This window comes from Cydia amplana, chromosome 25 (assembly GCF_948474715.1).
Source record: "Cydia amplana chromosome 25, ilCydAmpl1.1, whole genome shotgun sequence".
Classification (NCBI taxonomy): domain Eukaryota; kingdom Metazoa; phylum Arthropoda; class Insecta; order Lepidoptera; family Tortricidae; genus Cydia; species Cydia amplana.
In genome coordinates, this window is record NC_086093.1 from 5,209,509 (window position 1) to 5,222,691 (window position 13,183).

The 13,183-nt window shown below is 38.9% G+C and overlaps 1 protein-coding gene and 1 pseudogene across 1 annotated transcript; both read left to right on the plus strand.

Annotated features, from left to right (window-relative positions):
• Positions 1–2,972: 2,972 nt before the first annotated feature.
• LOC134659400 (uncharacterized) lies at positions 2,973–3,812 on the plus strand (annotated as a pseudogene).
• An 8,171-nt stretch (positions 3,813–11,983) lies between these two features.
• On the plus strand, positions 11,984–13,183 carry LOC134659680 (uncharacterized). The gene has a single exon (XM_063515364.1). It carries the CDS (start codon positions 12,044–12,046, stop codon positions 13,037–13,039), a length of 996 nt encoding a protein of 331 aa, XP_063371434.1. The 5' UTR covers positions 11,984–12,043; the 3' UTR covers positions 13,040–13,183.

The following is a 13,183-nucleotide window of genomic DNA, read 5'->3' on the forward strand; positions in this document are numbered from 1 at the left end:
ATAATCAGAGATTGCTTTAGTTTATAAGATATATAATGTATTCTCGCAGTAGGATATTCTCTCTTTGAATGTATTATATTTAAATCTGTCGCTTTAGTCATATTTAAACCCCCAACGCTAAATTTTATAACTTGCACTAGTAATTACGCCCATACCACTAATAAATGATGTCCAATATTTTTAAAGCAGGAAGGGTACGTGAACAGTTCAATACATTTTGGCGTTTTTGTCATAAATCGTATGGAGATGTCAGCGTGCCCATAGTGTTAAAAAGACTACAAGTTGAACAGAGTTGCTCGTTTTGTATCGTTGGATTTTAAAAGGAAACAAATTCAATTATTTTTTCTAATACAATGGGTCGCTAGAAATTAAGCATGAAACAACTGGTAGAGCTACTGAGTCATCTCTTTGGGTAAAAGGCATCTCAAAGTTAGTAACTTGAATAGGTGACAATTTAAAAACTTTTTTTTTTTTTACTTTAACACTTAGCTATTTGTTAGAGAAAGTTATTTATTCGTTTTTACTTTATATCTGTATTTGTTTATGATTTACACAGTTTTCCAGTCTCCTTTTAATATGTTTTTTTAATGATATTTTTTGCTCTATACGGCATGACAGGTTTAAAATCCATGATTTTAGTAGCCCAAACTTTCGAATCATTGGGGGTTTTTAGAAGTTTTCATTTACAATTGTTATAAGTAATTATGTGAGTAAACTAACGTAATTGATTACTGCATTGTAGTATTAGTATATTAATGTAAATATCCTAATGTTTCACTGCCTAATTCCAATATTAGATACTCAATTGGTCACCTACATTGCTAGGAATAGATTGAAGATGGCAAATATTTGGGCGGTGTCATTGGGACATGGACGTTAATCTTTAACAATTAAAGTTATTCTTATTTCAATGAATCGGTGTTTTCTTTTGTACCATTTCAGTGAGGGCCTACATCACATAAGGCGAGATTATTTAAACCACTTGCTTAAACGAATCAAAAGAAACTTTATGTTATTTACTAATAACCCATATGATATCCGAGCAAGCGAAAGATTACAAAATTGATCCACGAGCGTAGCGAGTGGTTCGAAAATTGGAATCTTGATCGTTGCGAGGGTTTCAAAGCACAGGGGTTAAACAAAATTTGCCCCCGAGTGAAACACAAAAATTTTCACCACACCAACCCGAAGCAAATATATAAATGTAAAATATCAAACAAAATCAAATTCAAATAAATGTTGTTAAATATTTATCATCCAAAATCATCATTTAGAAGTCAATTCTACCAGCAAACATAAGAAAACAACTCAAAATTTGCATTTGATTACATGTGAATTACTGATTTGAAGTGCAAAGTAAGCCTTTCCGAGCTGGTGTGGTGAAAATATATGTATTGTCACTGCCCAAAGTGCCAAGTGGGTGCAAACATAGCGTGGTCAGTCCAGAAACAGACTTCGCAGCAGTAAGCATGGCCACGCGGGTGCGCCGCAAATCCGCAATCGTCTGCAAACGTAAGTATGTATCTATTTCGAGGTAAGTACCTATGCGTAAATTAAGTTTTTTATTACAACCGGACCAGTGCTTGAGCCTAATCTCACGGTGAAGAGAGACGACATACAAATACAAGCAACAAGCACTAGATATATTACTTAAATAATGGGTGAAACATAAATATATATGTCGTGAGCAGATTAGGGCCGGTACAGACGAACTGCAAATTGCAGTACATACGTCTGTATCGGCCCTTATAGATTTTGAGATAATTATGGTTAAGTTGGGATTTGATTTATTTGTACTATATGCCCAAGTTAACATATTAACAGTAACTATATGTTACTGCCTACGACATAAATATGCGACGCACGTAATTGTATAAATAGCATGTAAGCAATAATAGCCTATAAATATGTGTTATGTTTAGATTTACTCTCTCTCTCTATACTGGGATACCGAGAATACAACACAACTTCGGTAATGTTTGCTTTTACTTAAACTCCATTTCGACCCTCCGACTACCAAGTCATCACATGGCGACCCATACCAGAAGAGAACCAGGAAATTGAAGAATACCACGGCGCACCGCATACGAGAATGAAGATAGAAGTCAAGGCAAGAAGATCACCCTAATGAAGATTCAAGTTGAAGAACCTATTTTTCAAGAAAGAACCTTCCTATTAGAACAGAACCCTCCCACACATTTTGGAAACGAAAGAGAAGAAAGAAAAAGATGACCAAGAAACAAAACTCAAATTAAGAAGAGACGAAGAAGGAAGAAAGAAGAGCGTTGTCCAGGGTTATCCCGGCTCGCAATTCAAGAGGTGTCCAGGGTTATCCCGGCCCACATCAAGAGGTGTCCAGGGTTATCCCGGCCCATGCTCGAGGGAGTCCAGGGTTAGCCCGGCCCGTCATCGTCGTCGGAGCAGAGGCAGCCACATGCAGCGTCAGCGAGTGCCACATGGAGGTGCCAGCTCGCCAGCAGCGTCACGCGACCGCCCGCCCGTGCCAGCGCGGAATGCAGCGTCGACATAACCTACTTACGGGAGTACATTGCCCGCTACTAATGTAAGTTAGATATAACTTTATTATTATGTTTTATTATTTCGTCACGATATTTAGCGAATGATAGGTATCCTAATTTTAGCCATTGTATGTAATTAATTGTAGCCGCGAATTTATTATGCTAGCCGAATTACAGTCCATACGCGACAGATTAAAGAAATTAAGAGATGATATTGTAAAGTTAGGTCCAGAGAGGCGACGGAAAGAAATAGGTAGGAAGAAACTAGACGAATCAAACGAATTATATAATCGCGCGGCGGATATTGTGTCTCAGTTACAGGAGCAAACGGAAAAGTATAAAGCTTCAGAATTAGAGTTAGCTAATAAGCATATAAACGATATCATCGAGACTTACAGTAGGATAAAAATAGCATTACAATTTTTCGATACGGAATCTCAAACAGAGGTAAAAATGGCTAAGCCCAGTTTTGATGTCAAGACGGCCATCGCCTTGTTGCCCGTCATGACGGGGCAGGAGGATACCACTAAGCAGTTGATAGACGGCATTATAATGTACAGTTCAATTATTAATAGCGAAACTCAACAGGTTTTAATAGAGTTCGTCCTGAAAACAAGACTCTCATCTAGCGCTAAGCTCAGATTAAAGACGTCATATACTAGCGTAGAATTACTTATCGCGGATATGCGTACATTCTTACTACCTAAAAAATCGTCCGAATCGATTCAGGCTCAACTGTACAGAGCTAGGCAAGGTAGGAGAACTATAGAGGCATTCGGAGCCGAGATCGAGGATCTTTTTGTCAATCTGACCATATCCCAGGCCGACGGTAACGATAGCAGGTACGATATACTTCGTCCACTGAACGAGAAATCAGCCATTAAACGGTTTAGCAGATCCCAAGTTAAGTACCATAATATCATCTAGGCAATTTACGTCACTGCCCGAAGCGATCAGGACGGCCATTGACGAGCACAGTTCATCACCACGACAGGATCAGGTCCTACATTATGGGAGCGGACATTCCCGTAATAATTACGGGAACCGGAATGCCCACTCTGCGCGTTACAATAGGAATAGGGGTAGAAATTTTAACGCAGGTAATAAAAATACATTCGGGACACGATATTATTCTAGAAATAACCGTAGCGTAGGTATTTCGCAACACGTCCCGACAAATAGAGTTAAACGACCTGACAATTTCGCTGACAGTGCAGCTACAGTTCGCCGACCTGCGCGCGCGCCCGCTCGCCCGAATACGCGTGCGCAGCACATACAACCGTCACACGATGATGAAAAACCTAACAGGCAGTTTTTTCGTGACTAATATGAATAGCGCAATATTTAGTTATAATAAAGATAATTATAGCACAGTAACTTGTAGTGTAGGTAATGGATATAAGTTAAAGCTCCTGGCCGACAGCGGAGCAGCCCTAGGTGCTATTAGATACGAATATTTACAAAACAAACCCGATCTTTTTAAACAAATACAAGGATATAGCATTACCATTAATGGAGTATGTGGAGATTTAACTTCAGAGGGATATATATATTTAGAATTAGACTTTAACGGTTTCATTTGCGAAGAAAAGTTTCATGTTTTTAAGAATTTGCAATGCTCAGCCCAAGCAATTTTAGGAGAAGAATTTTTCAAACGTTATGATGCAGACATAAGTTATAAACGCAATGCATTAATTTTAGAGGACCGAGGTCAGTCCGTATCGATACCTATGCAAGTACATTCAAAGAATACGTATGTCCATAATATACCTCCGCGATGCGAAGTTATGACTCACATTACGTCACAACTAGACGATGATTGCGTAGTACTAGCCGAGGAAATGCAAGAAGGCGTTTTTGTAGCAGGTGTTATTTCAAGACCAGACAAAGGTCAAATACCCGTACGGATATTGAACACGACTGATAAGCCAGTTACTTTAGATTTATCAAAGTTAAAAGTAAACAGATTATGTAATTTTGATATTTGCAATTTTGACTCAAGGAAAATTAGCGTCAATAGAGTAAAAACCTTATTAGATCTTTTAAATTTACACACTTATTTAAACACAGAGGAACAGTTAAGTATAGAACAAATTTGCGCAAAATACGCAGATGTTTTCCATCTGCCAGGCGACAAGCTTACTACAACAAACTTACTGGAGCACAAAATTAACTTAAAAGAAAATGCCAGCCCAGTATACGTAAAGCCTTACAGGATACCACACGCCTTACGCAAAGAACTCCAAACTCAGATCCAAGATATGCTAGACAACGACATAATTGAAGAGACTACTTCCGAGTGGTCCAGCCCAGTTTTGCTTGTTCCCAAAAAGAGTGATAAGTTAGGAGAAAAGAAATGGAGATTGGTTGTCGACTATAGGCAACTAAATAATAAAATACAGGATGATAAATTCCCATTGCCCAACATAACAGAAATATTAGATTCCCTAGCAGGTAGCATATATTTTTCAAAGCTCGATCTTTCCCAAGGTTATTACCAACTAGCTTTAGACAAGGAATCCCGGAAATACACCGCGTTTACGACCGATAAAATGTATTCAATGAAGAGATGTCCCATGGGGCTCCGAACAAGCGGTAGTGTTTTCTCAAGGCTTATGACCATAGCCATGTCCGGATTAAATTACAAACAATGTTTTATATACTTAGACGATTGTATTGTCATAGGAAAATCCATGACGTCACATAACCATAACCTTACTCAAGTTTTAGAACGTTTGAGGAGCGCGAATCTTAAACTAAATCCATTAAAATGCGAATTTTTACGTAAAGAGATAATGTATTTAGGACACAAAATAACTTCAAAAGGAGTAGAGCCCGACCCAGCGAAAGTAGATGCATTAACCAAATACCCAAGACCAACGAATACAGACGAGGTCAAAAGATTCGTAGCATTTGCCAATTACTATAGACGGTTTATTCCAAATTTCGCGAACATAGCTTATCCCTTAAATCAACTTTCCAAGAAAAACGCAGTTTTTAATTGGTCTACAGAGTGTGAAGCAGCATTTTTAAAATTAAAAAATATTCTTACTAGTCCACAAGTCTTAGATTATCCAGATTTTTCGGAAAATAACACATTTACGTTACATACAGATGCATCAAAAATAGGATTAGGGGCAGTATTATCGAATGCTAGCGGGAAGGTAGTCGCGTACGCAAGTCGAAATCTTAAGCCAGCCGAAACGCGATACCCAATCATAGATTTGGAATTACTTGCCATAGTTTGGTCGACAAGACATTTTAGACCCTATCTCTTCGGGAAAAAGTTTAAAATCATCACCGACCATAAACCATTGATTTATCTTTTTGGAATGACTGATCCTTCGAGTAGATTAACCAAATTTAGGTTGTATTTAGAAGAATTTAATTTTGATATCGAGTACATTCCGGGGCGAAACAATGCAGCTGCAGACGCATTGAGTCGCTTACCGATGAATAGTGAAGATTTAAAAAATATTAGAACAAACGTTGTATCAGTCATGACCAGAGCCCAATCACGGAAACAGCGCGCGCAACAAACTTACGATCAAGGTGACTTAGCGACAGATGTACCCGCAAACGATAGGCTTGATCAACCTAGAGTTGTGGAAATCATCAAAGCACCAAAAAATTGTATTGAACTCATATTAAGTTCCAATTATAAGTTAAGTAAGACATGTCAAAATAAAATAATGAGTAGTAAAGGAAATTTTGAGTACGTACCAAGCAAATCATGCATATATCTAACATCCCGATCGTTATCTACCGTAGGCGTGTTAGCGAGGGAATTAGAAGAATTTTGCAAGAAGCAATGCATAAATGAAGTTATAATAATAAAAGATAAACGAAATGCGCAAGAAATAAATGAATTTTTAGCTAGCTACAAATGTGATATTCCTAGGATCCTTGTAACAAAAGGTGTTACGAAAGTATACGATAAAGAGGAAATAAGAGTTATTTTGAACGATTTCCATCTATTACCCACGAGTGGCCACGCGGGGGTTAATAGAATGTTAAACAATATAAGACGTCATTACTTCTGGCCAAGAATGAGCCACGATGTATACGAATACGTAAAGAAATGTGCACATTGTCAACACAACAAACACACTAATAAATACACTAAGGAACCAATGATGATAACTACAACACCAAGCTCATCCTTCGAAAGAGTTTCTTTAGATATTCTAGGACCCTTAGAAGTAGATAATTATAACTATAAGTACGTATTAACAATTCAGTGTGAACTGACTAAGTTCGTCGAAGCATACCCCTTAGAGAGGAAAGACACTGAGTCTGTAAGCAAAGCATTTGTAAATAATTTTATTTTAAGATATGGCGTACCAAGCGACATCATAACGGATCAAGGTACCGAATTTATGTCCAGTGTATTCAGCGATATTTGTAGATTATTAGGTATAAATAAGCTACACTCGACTGCTTACCACCACGAAACTATAGGAGCACTCGAGAACACGCACAAGAACCTAGGCGCTTACCTTAGGATACAATGTAGTAATAACCGCACAGACTGGAGTACCTGGTTAAGCTATTGGTGTTTTTCGTATAATACCACCGTACATACCGAGACGCAATATACGCCATTCGAATTAGTTTTCGGCAAACACTGTTGTTAAGGAACCCTAATCTCACGGACATCCGAGGGGAGTGCACCGCGCGGGAGGGGCAGCCGCATCTAATTTGCATAATCACTCTTCGACGTTCGCTGTTGACGAGCGCACATATACTTACGCCCTTTTTAGAAATCAAAATCAGTGTCAAAATGGTGTAGTTAATAAGCCTAGATACTAAAAACTGCATGTACTGAAGAATTTGATTAAAAATAATTGAAAAGTTCATCTACTGAGTATTCATTGAAGTTTACGATCCAAGAAACAATTGACGCCATAGTCTACATGGTCCTTCATCGAGCCGAATATACAAGAATCAAGCCCTATAAGGAATCCAGGACGTTTTAACCAGCTGAACCGAAGAGTCAAGACATCTACAAATTGCATTCAGAAAAGGAATCATTTACCTACGTACAACGAAAGCCGTTAAGTGCAAAAGATTGGTCGAAATTAAAGTGGAATTTAAGATTTAAGGCCGAAACGAGTGGTTAAGAGTGAGTTCTTTCCAAACTGTTACCATTATAGCGTTAACTAGGTACGTAAAATATTTAATTATATACATTACAAATATTTAGTGCAAATTAAAGATAAAACTTAACGGTAAATAGTTCATATTAAACATTTATTACATTACTGCATACCATTATATGCATTTTTCATTGCAAATCAAACATTTAAATCATAATTCATAAAATAGCAAGTGCAAGTAATTCGTAAATTCGAAATCATTAGTTGTTTATCACATCGTTGCATACTTAGGTAGGTACTTTGTCTCCAAGCGCGCTGTTACTAGCCGGCTGGCGGCCGCGGCCGAGCGAGTTTCGACTTTATGCGCGTTGCATTTTTACGTAAACAAGTTATGCAATCAATAACTCATAGGATTTAAATGTGAAATGCAATTGTATTACATTTGTTTACACGTTTAAGACTTATACAAAGTATTTTAACTAATCAAATCATATACATTTTAAAACTTCATTTAAATCGATTAATTTATACAAGGCAATTTATACAATACAATTCATATACAATTTAATTACAATTCATATACAATTTTAAAATCATTTAGGTAAGTTTTATACAAGTAACATTTTAATTTAACCCATTCCCATAGCCCTACACAATGTCGGATTTAAAGGATTTAATACGTAAGCGAGGCGCAATTAAGGGGAGGTTAACCAATTTCATTAACTATTTAGAAAAATTAGATTCTTTAACGCCATTACAAGTCATTGAACTTCAAGCGCGTTTAAGCAAAATGGACGCACTTTATACACAATTTGAAGAAATTCAATCTGAAATTGACATTTTAGTTGATGAAAATGAATTGGCCGTACACTCCGCCGCCCGCACAGAGTTTGAGGATTTGTTTTACGCAAACATTGCCCTTGCGCAGGAGATCTTAAACGCCAATAAGCCTGTTAAAAATGATGATAATTCTTCCAGTGCCTCGTACGTTTCAGGTGACGCCGAGGAGCACGCACGCACGAATCATAAGGTGGTACACACAAGCACTCGAGGTATTAAATTACCGACAATCCAGATCCCCAAATTCAGCGGTCAGTACGAGGAATGGTTGGAGTTTCACGATTTATTCGTATCTTTGATACATGAACATACGGCGATATCAGACATACAGAAGTTTCATTACTTAAGGGCATCCCTGGAGGGGGCCGCTGCGCAGGTAATCAAATCTTTAGAATTTTCAGCTCGCAATTATAGAATAGCTTGGGATTTGTTGTGCGACAGGTTTGACAATAAACGCATACTTATTCAAAATCATATCCAAGCGCTGTTCGCTTTAGAACAAAATAAAAAAGAATCCTATCAATCAATTCGTAAAATAATAGACACTTTTACTAAAAACTTAAGAGCCTTAGAGACTCTCGGAGAGCCCACCACTTCGTGGGACACTCTCATTATTTATATTATGAGTACAAAATTAGATTCTAGAACATTGCGGGAATGGGAAGAGCATAAATCCGATTTAAAAAGTATTAAATTAGACGAGTTCACTTCATTCTTAAAAAACAGAGCCGATTTACTTGAAACGTTACACATGAGTAACAATAACACAAATGTCAGCGCCAGAGCTGATCGATACAAATCTGCCGAGTACGTCAAGAGTCTCGCAGCAGTCACTAGTGCGCCACAGCCAAAATATATGTCATACAATTACAGCTGCCCCTTGTGCAAGCAAAATCATCGCATTTATAGGTGTGAACAGTTTCTAGGACAATCTGTCAACGAGAGAGCAGAATCGGTGAAGAGGCTCAAGTTATGTGAGAACTGCCTCCGCCCCGGTCATCAGGCTCGCGTTTGCAGATTGGGCCCATGCATGAAATGTTCAAAAAAACATAATTCAGTGCTTCATTCAGATACAGCGTCAGGATCATCTGAGCCATCAGTTGTGGGTGCGACCTCACATATAGTCATGCCATCAGGGCGAGGCGTACTCTCAACTGCCGTGATCCACATGTACGACAAGGACAACCACCGCCATGAAGTAAGAGCCTTTATTGATAATGGTAGCATGTCTTCCTTCATGACGGATTCCTTGTTACGTAAATTACAACTTAAAAACACAGAATTTCAAACATCCATTGTTGGATTAAATAAACAGATTTTGTCACATGTCTCAAAAAAGTGCAATGCAACAATCGAATCGAGAACTAGTCCATTTAAAGCCAACATGACATTCTACGTTGTACCGGAGGTTGTAGCTCTAGAGTCAAATGTGCCTAAATTAAATATACCTAAACATGTAATAATGGCAGACCCAGAGTACTTCAACCCGACGAACATAGACATTCTACTGGGCGCAGAAATATTCTGGGAGCTGCTTGAACACGACCAAATTAGTTTAGGTACAGGTTATCCAATATTACACAAAACAAAGCTCGGTTACGTAGTTGGCGGGCCTACCCTAGGCCTTAATCATAAAAACACAAATTCAGTTGAACCAATACATTGTAATCTGATCGCGAACAATACAGTACAGGAACAACTAGCTAAATTCTGGTGTCTTGAGGAGGTTTCGGATAATTCTAAACAGGTCTATTCTGTAGAAGAACGTTTATGTGAACAGAATTTCGTGGAAAACTTTACTCGAATGCCAGATGGGCGATTTTCAGTCGCAGTTCCTCTCAAGAAGCCAGAATCATGCTTAGGTGACTCATTTAATCGCGCTAAACAGTGCTTTCAATCACTTGAGCGTAGGCTAGACAAGCAACCACTGTTAAAACAAATGTACACAGACTTCATGTCAGAATATATTGAACTAGGACACATGTCTGAGACCAGATCAGACACGCAAACTAACAAGAAGCCATTTTTTCTGCCACATCATGGAGTTTTGCGCGAACAAAGCTCCACTACAAAGCTTCGTGCTGTATTCAATGGCAGTGCTGCCAAGAGTTCAGGGGTTTCATACAATGACCTCCAAATGGTCGGGCCCACTATACAGAGTGATTTATTATCGATTCTTTTGCGATTCAGGCATTATCCATACGTTTTGACCGGAGACGTTGAGAAAATGTACCGGCAAGTTTTAGTTCATGACAATCAAAGACATTTACAGCAAATTATCTGGCGGGATGATCCTACTAAAGAATTGAAAATATACAAATTGAATACAGTCACATATGGGACAGCATCCGCGCCATTTTTAGCCGTCAGGTGTTTGAAACAACTTGCTTTGGAATGCCCAGATCCACAATTAGCCCAAATCATTAGTGACGACTTTTATGTCGACGACTTAGTCACAGGTGCTCAAACAAAGGAGCAATTAATAAAAATAAAAGAAGGCGTTTGCAAAGTATTATCCGCAGGTTGTTTCAATCTCCGTAAAATCAGATCCAATATAGAACTCTCTCAGTCAGATTCATGTCAGACATTGAACCTCGGCGACCAAGGTTCGTCAAACACCTTGGGGCTGGGTTGGTCACCACCTGATGATATATTATATTATTCAATAAAGCAAACTGTTGAGCAAAATCCAACCAAACGGTCAATTCTGTCCGCCATAGGACAGATATATGATCCGCTTGGCTTATTAAGCGTATGCGTCATTCAAGCTAAAATCATGTTACAGAAACTTTGGTTATTAAAATGTAATTGGGACGATCCTTTACCCTCAAATATTGTAAATTTATGGCAAAAGTTCCAATCTGAATTACGTCATGTACCTGATTTAAAAATTCCGCGCTGTGTCATCAATGATGATCCAAATAGTGTGATTGAAATTCACACTTTTTGTGATTCGTCTCAGGACGCATACGGCTCATGCTTGTACGTTAGATCGGAATGTAACGGACAAGTGGAGATCAACTTGCTATGTGCAAAAAGCAAAGTCACACAAATCACGGTTTAATTGATTACAAAAGATTTTCTAAATTACTTAAATTGAAAAGATCACTCGCATATGCACTGCGTTTTATTCATAATTGCAGAAACAAAAATAGTAAAAAATCTGGACCACTCACCACAAATGAACTACAAGATTCGTTCACTTTACTCTTGAAATGGTCTCAAAAGCAATCATTTCAAGAATATGATCATTTAGTGAAAAAACAATCATTGCCAAATAAAAATAAACTTCTTTCGTTATCTCCATTTATCGATGACTTAGAACTAATCAGAGTAGGCGGCAGATTAAACAATTCACAGTTCCCATTCGATAAAAAGCATCCAGTATTGCTCTCATCTAAACACGCATTAACACAACTCATATTTGTCGAAGAGCATATTCGTTTAATGCATGCTGGACCCCAATTATTATTATCATCAATTAAAGAAGAGTTTTGGCCTATTGGTGGTCGCAATATGGCCAGATCTGTCGCACACAAATGCCTGAGGTGTTTCAAGCTACGGGCTCAAACAGTCAGTCCTATAATGGGTAATTTGCCTGAGCAGCGCCTCAATCCAGGTTATGTTTTTCAAACCACGGGTGTAGATTACGCGGGGCCACTTATCGCCGCTGACCGTAAGGGACGTGGATGTAAACTAATCAAGGTCTATGTTGTAGTGTTTGTGTGTTTCACCACTAAGTGTCTGCACCTCGAGCTGGTCACAAGTTTAACAAAGGAGGCATACATTGCTGCCTTACACAGGTTTATTGCGCGTCGCGGAAAACCTGCAACTATCTTTTCAGATAATGGCACTCAGTTTGTTGGGGCCAAAAATGAGCTTAATGCTTTCTTAAAGCAGAACTCTTCCTCCATTTCCGAGTTTATGGCGAATGAATTTGTTGATTTTAAATTCATTCCAGCCTACGCACCTCATTTTGGGGGGCTATGGGAGGCTGGGGTTAAGTCTTTTAAACATCATTTAACCAGAGTTATAGGCGACTCCCATCTTACATTTGACGAACTCTACACGATTTTAGTCAAAATAGAAGCTACGCTTAACTCACGACCTCTATCACCAATATCTTCAGATCCATCAGATCTCAATCCATTAACGCCAGGTCACTTTTTGGTCGGACGTCCTCTTACCGCTCTGCCAGTTCCTCCACTGGAAAATGTAAATCCGACCAGATTGCAGCGATGGAATCGCGTTGAACAAATCCACCAGCACTTCTGGACGAGATGGCAGAAGGAATATGTCTCTGAGTTGCAGCAAAAGACAAAATGGAGGTCATGCAAAGGACACCTCGACACTGGAACGATGGTCATCATCAAGGAAGACGCTGTGCCACCTTTAAAATGGAGCCTTGGACGTATCGTGCGTGTCCATCCAGGCATCGACGGAGTAAACAGAGTCGCCGATATCCAAACAAATCGAGGCATCATCAGAAGAGCCTTCAATCGAATCTGTCCTCTTCCACTGGATGACGAGCCTGTTGAAAGCAGGACTTTCAACGCCGGGGGGCATGTTAAGGAACCCTAATCTCACGGACATCCGAGGGGAGTGCACCGCGCGGGAGGGGCAGCCGCATCTAATTTGCATAATCACTCTTCGACGTTCGCTGTTGACGAGCGCACATATACTTACGCCCTTTTTAGAAATCAAAATCAGTGTCAAAATGGTGTA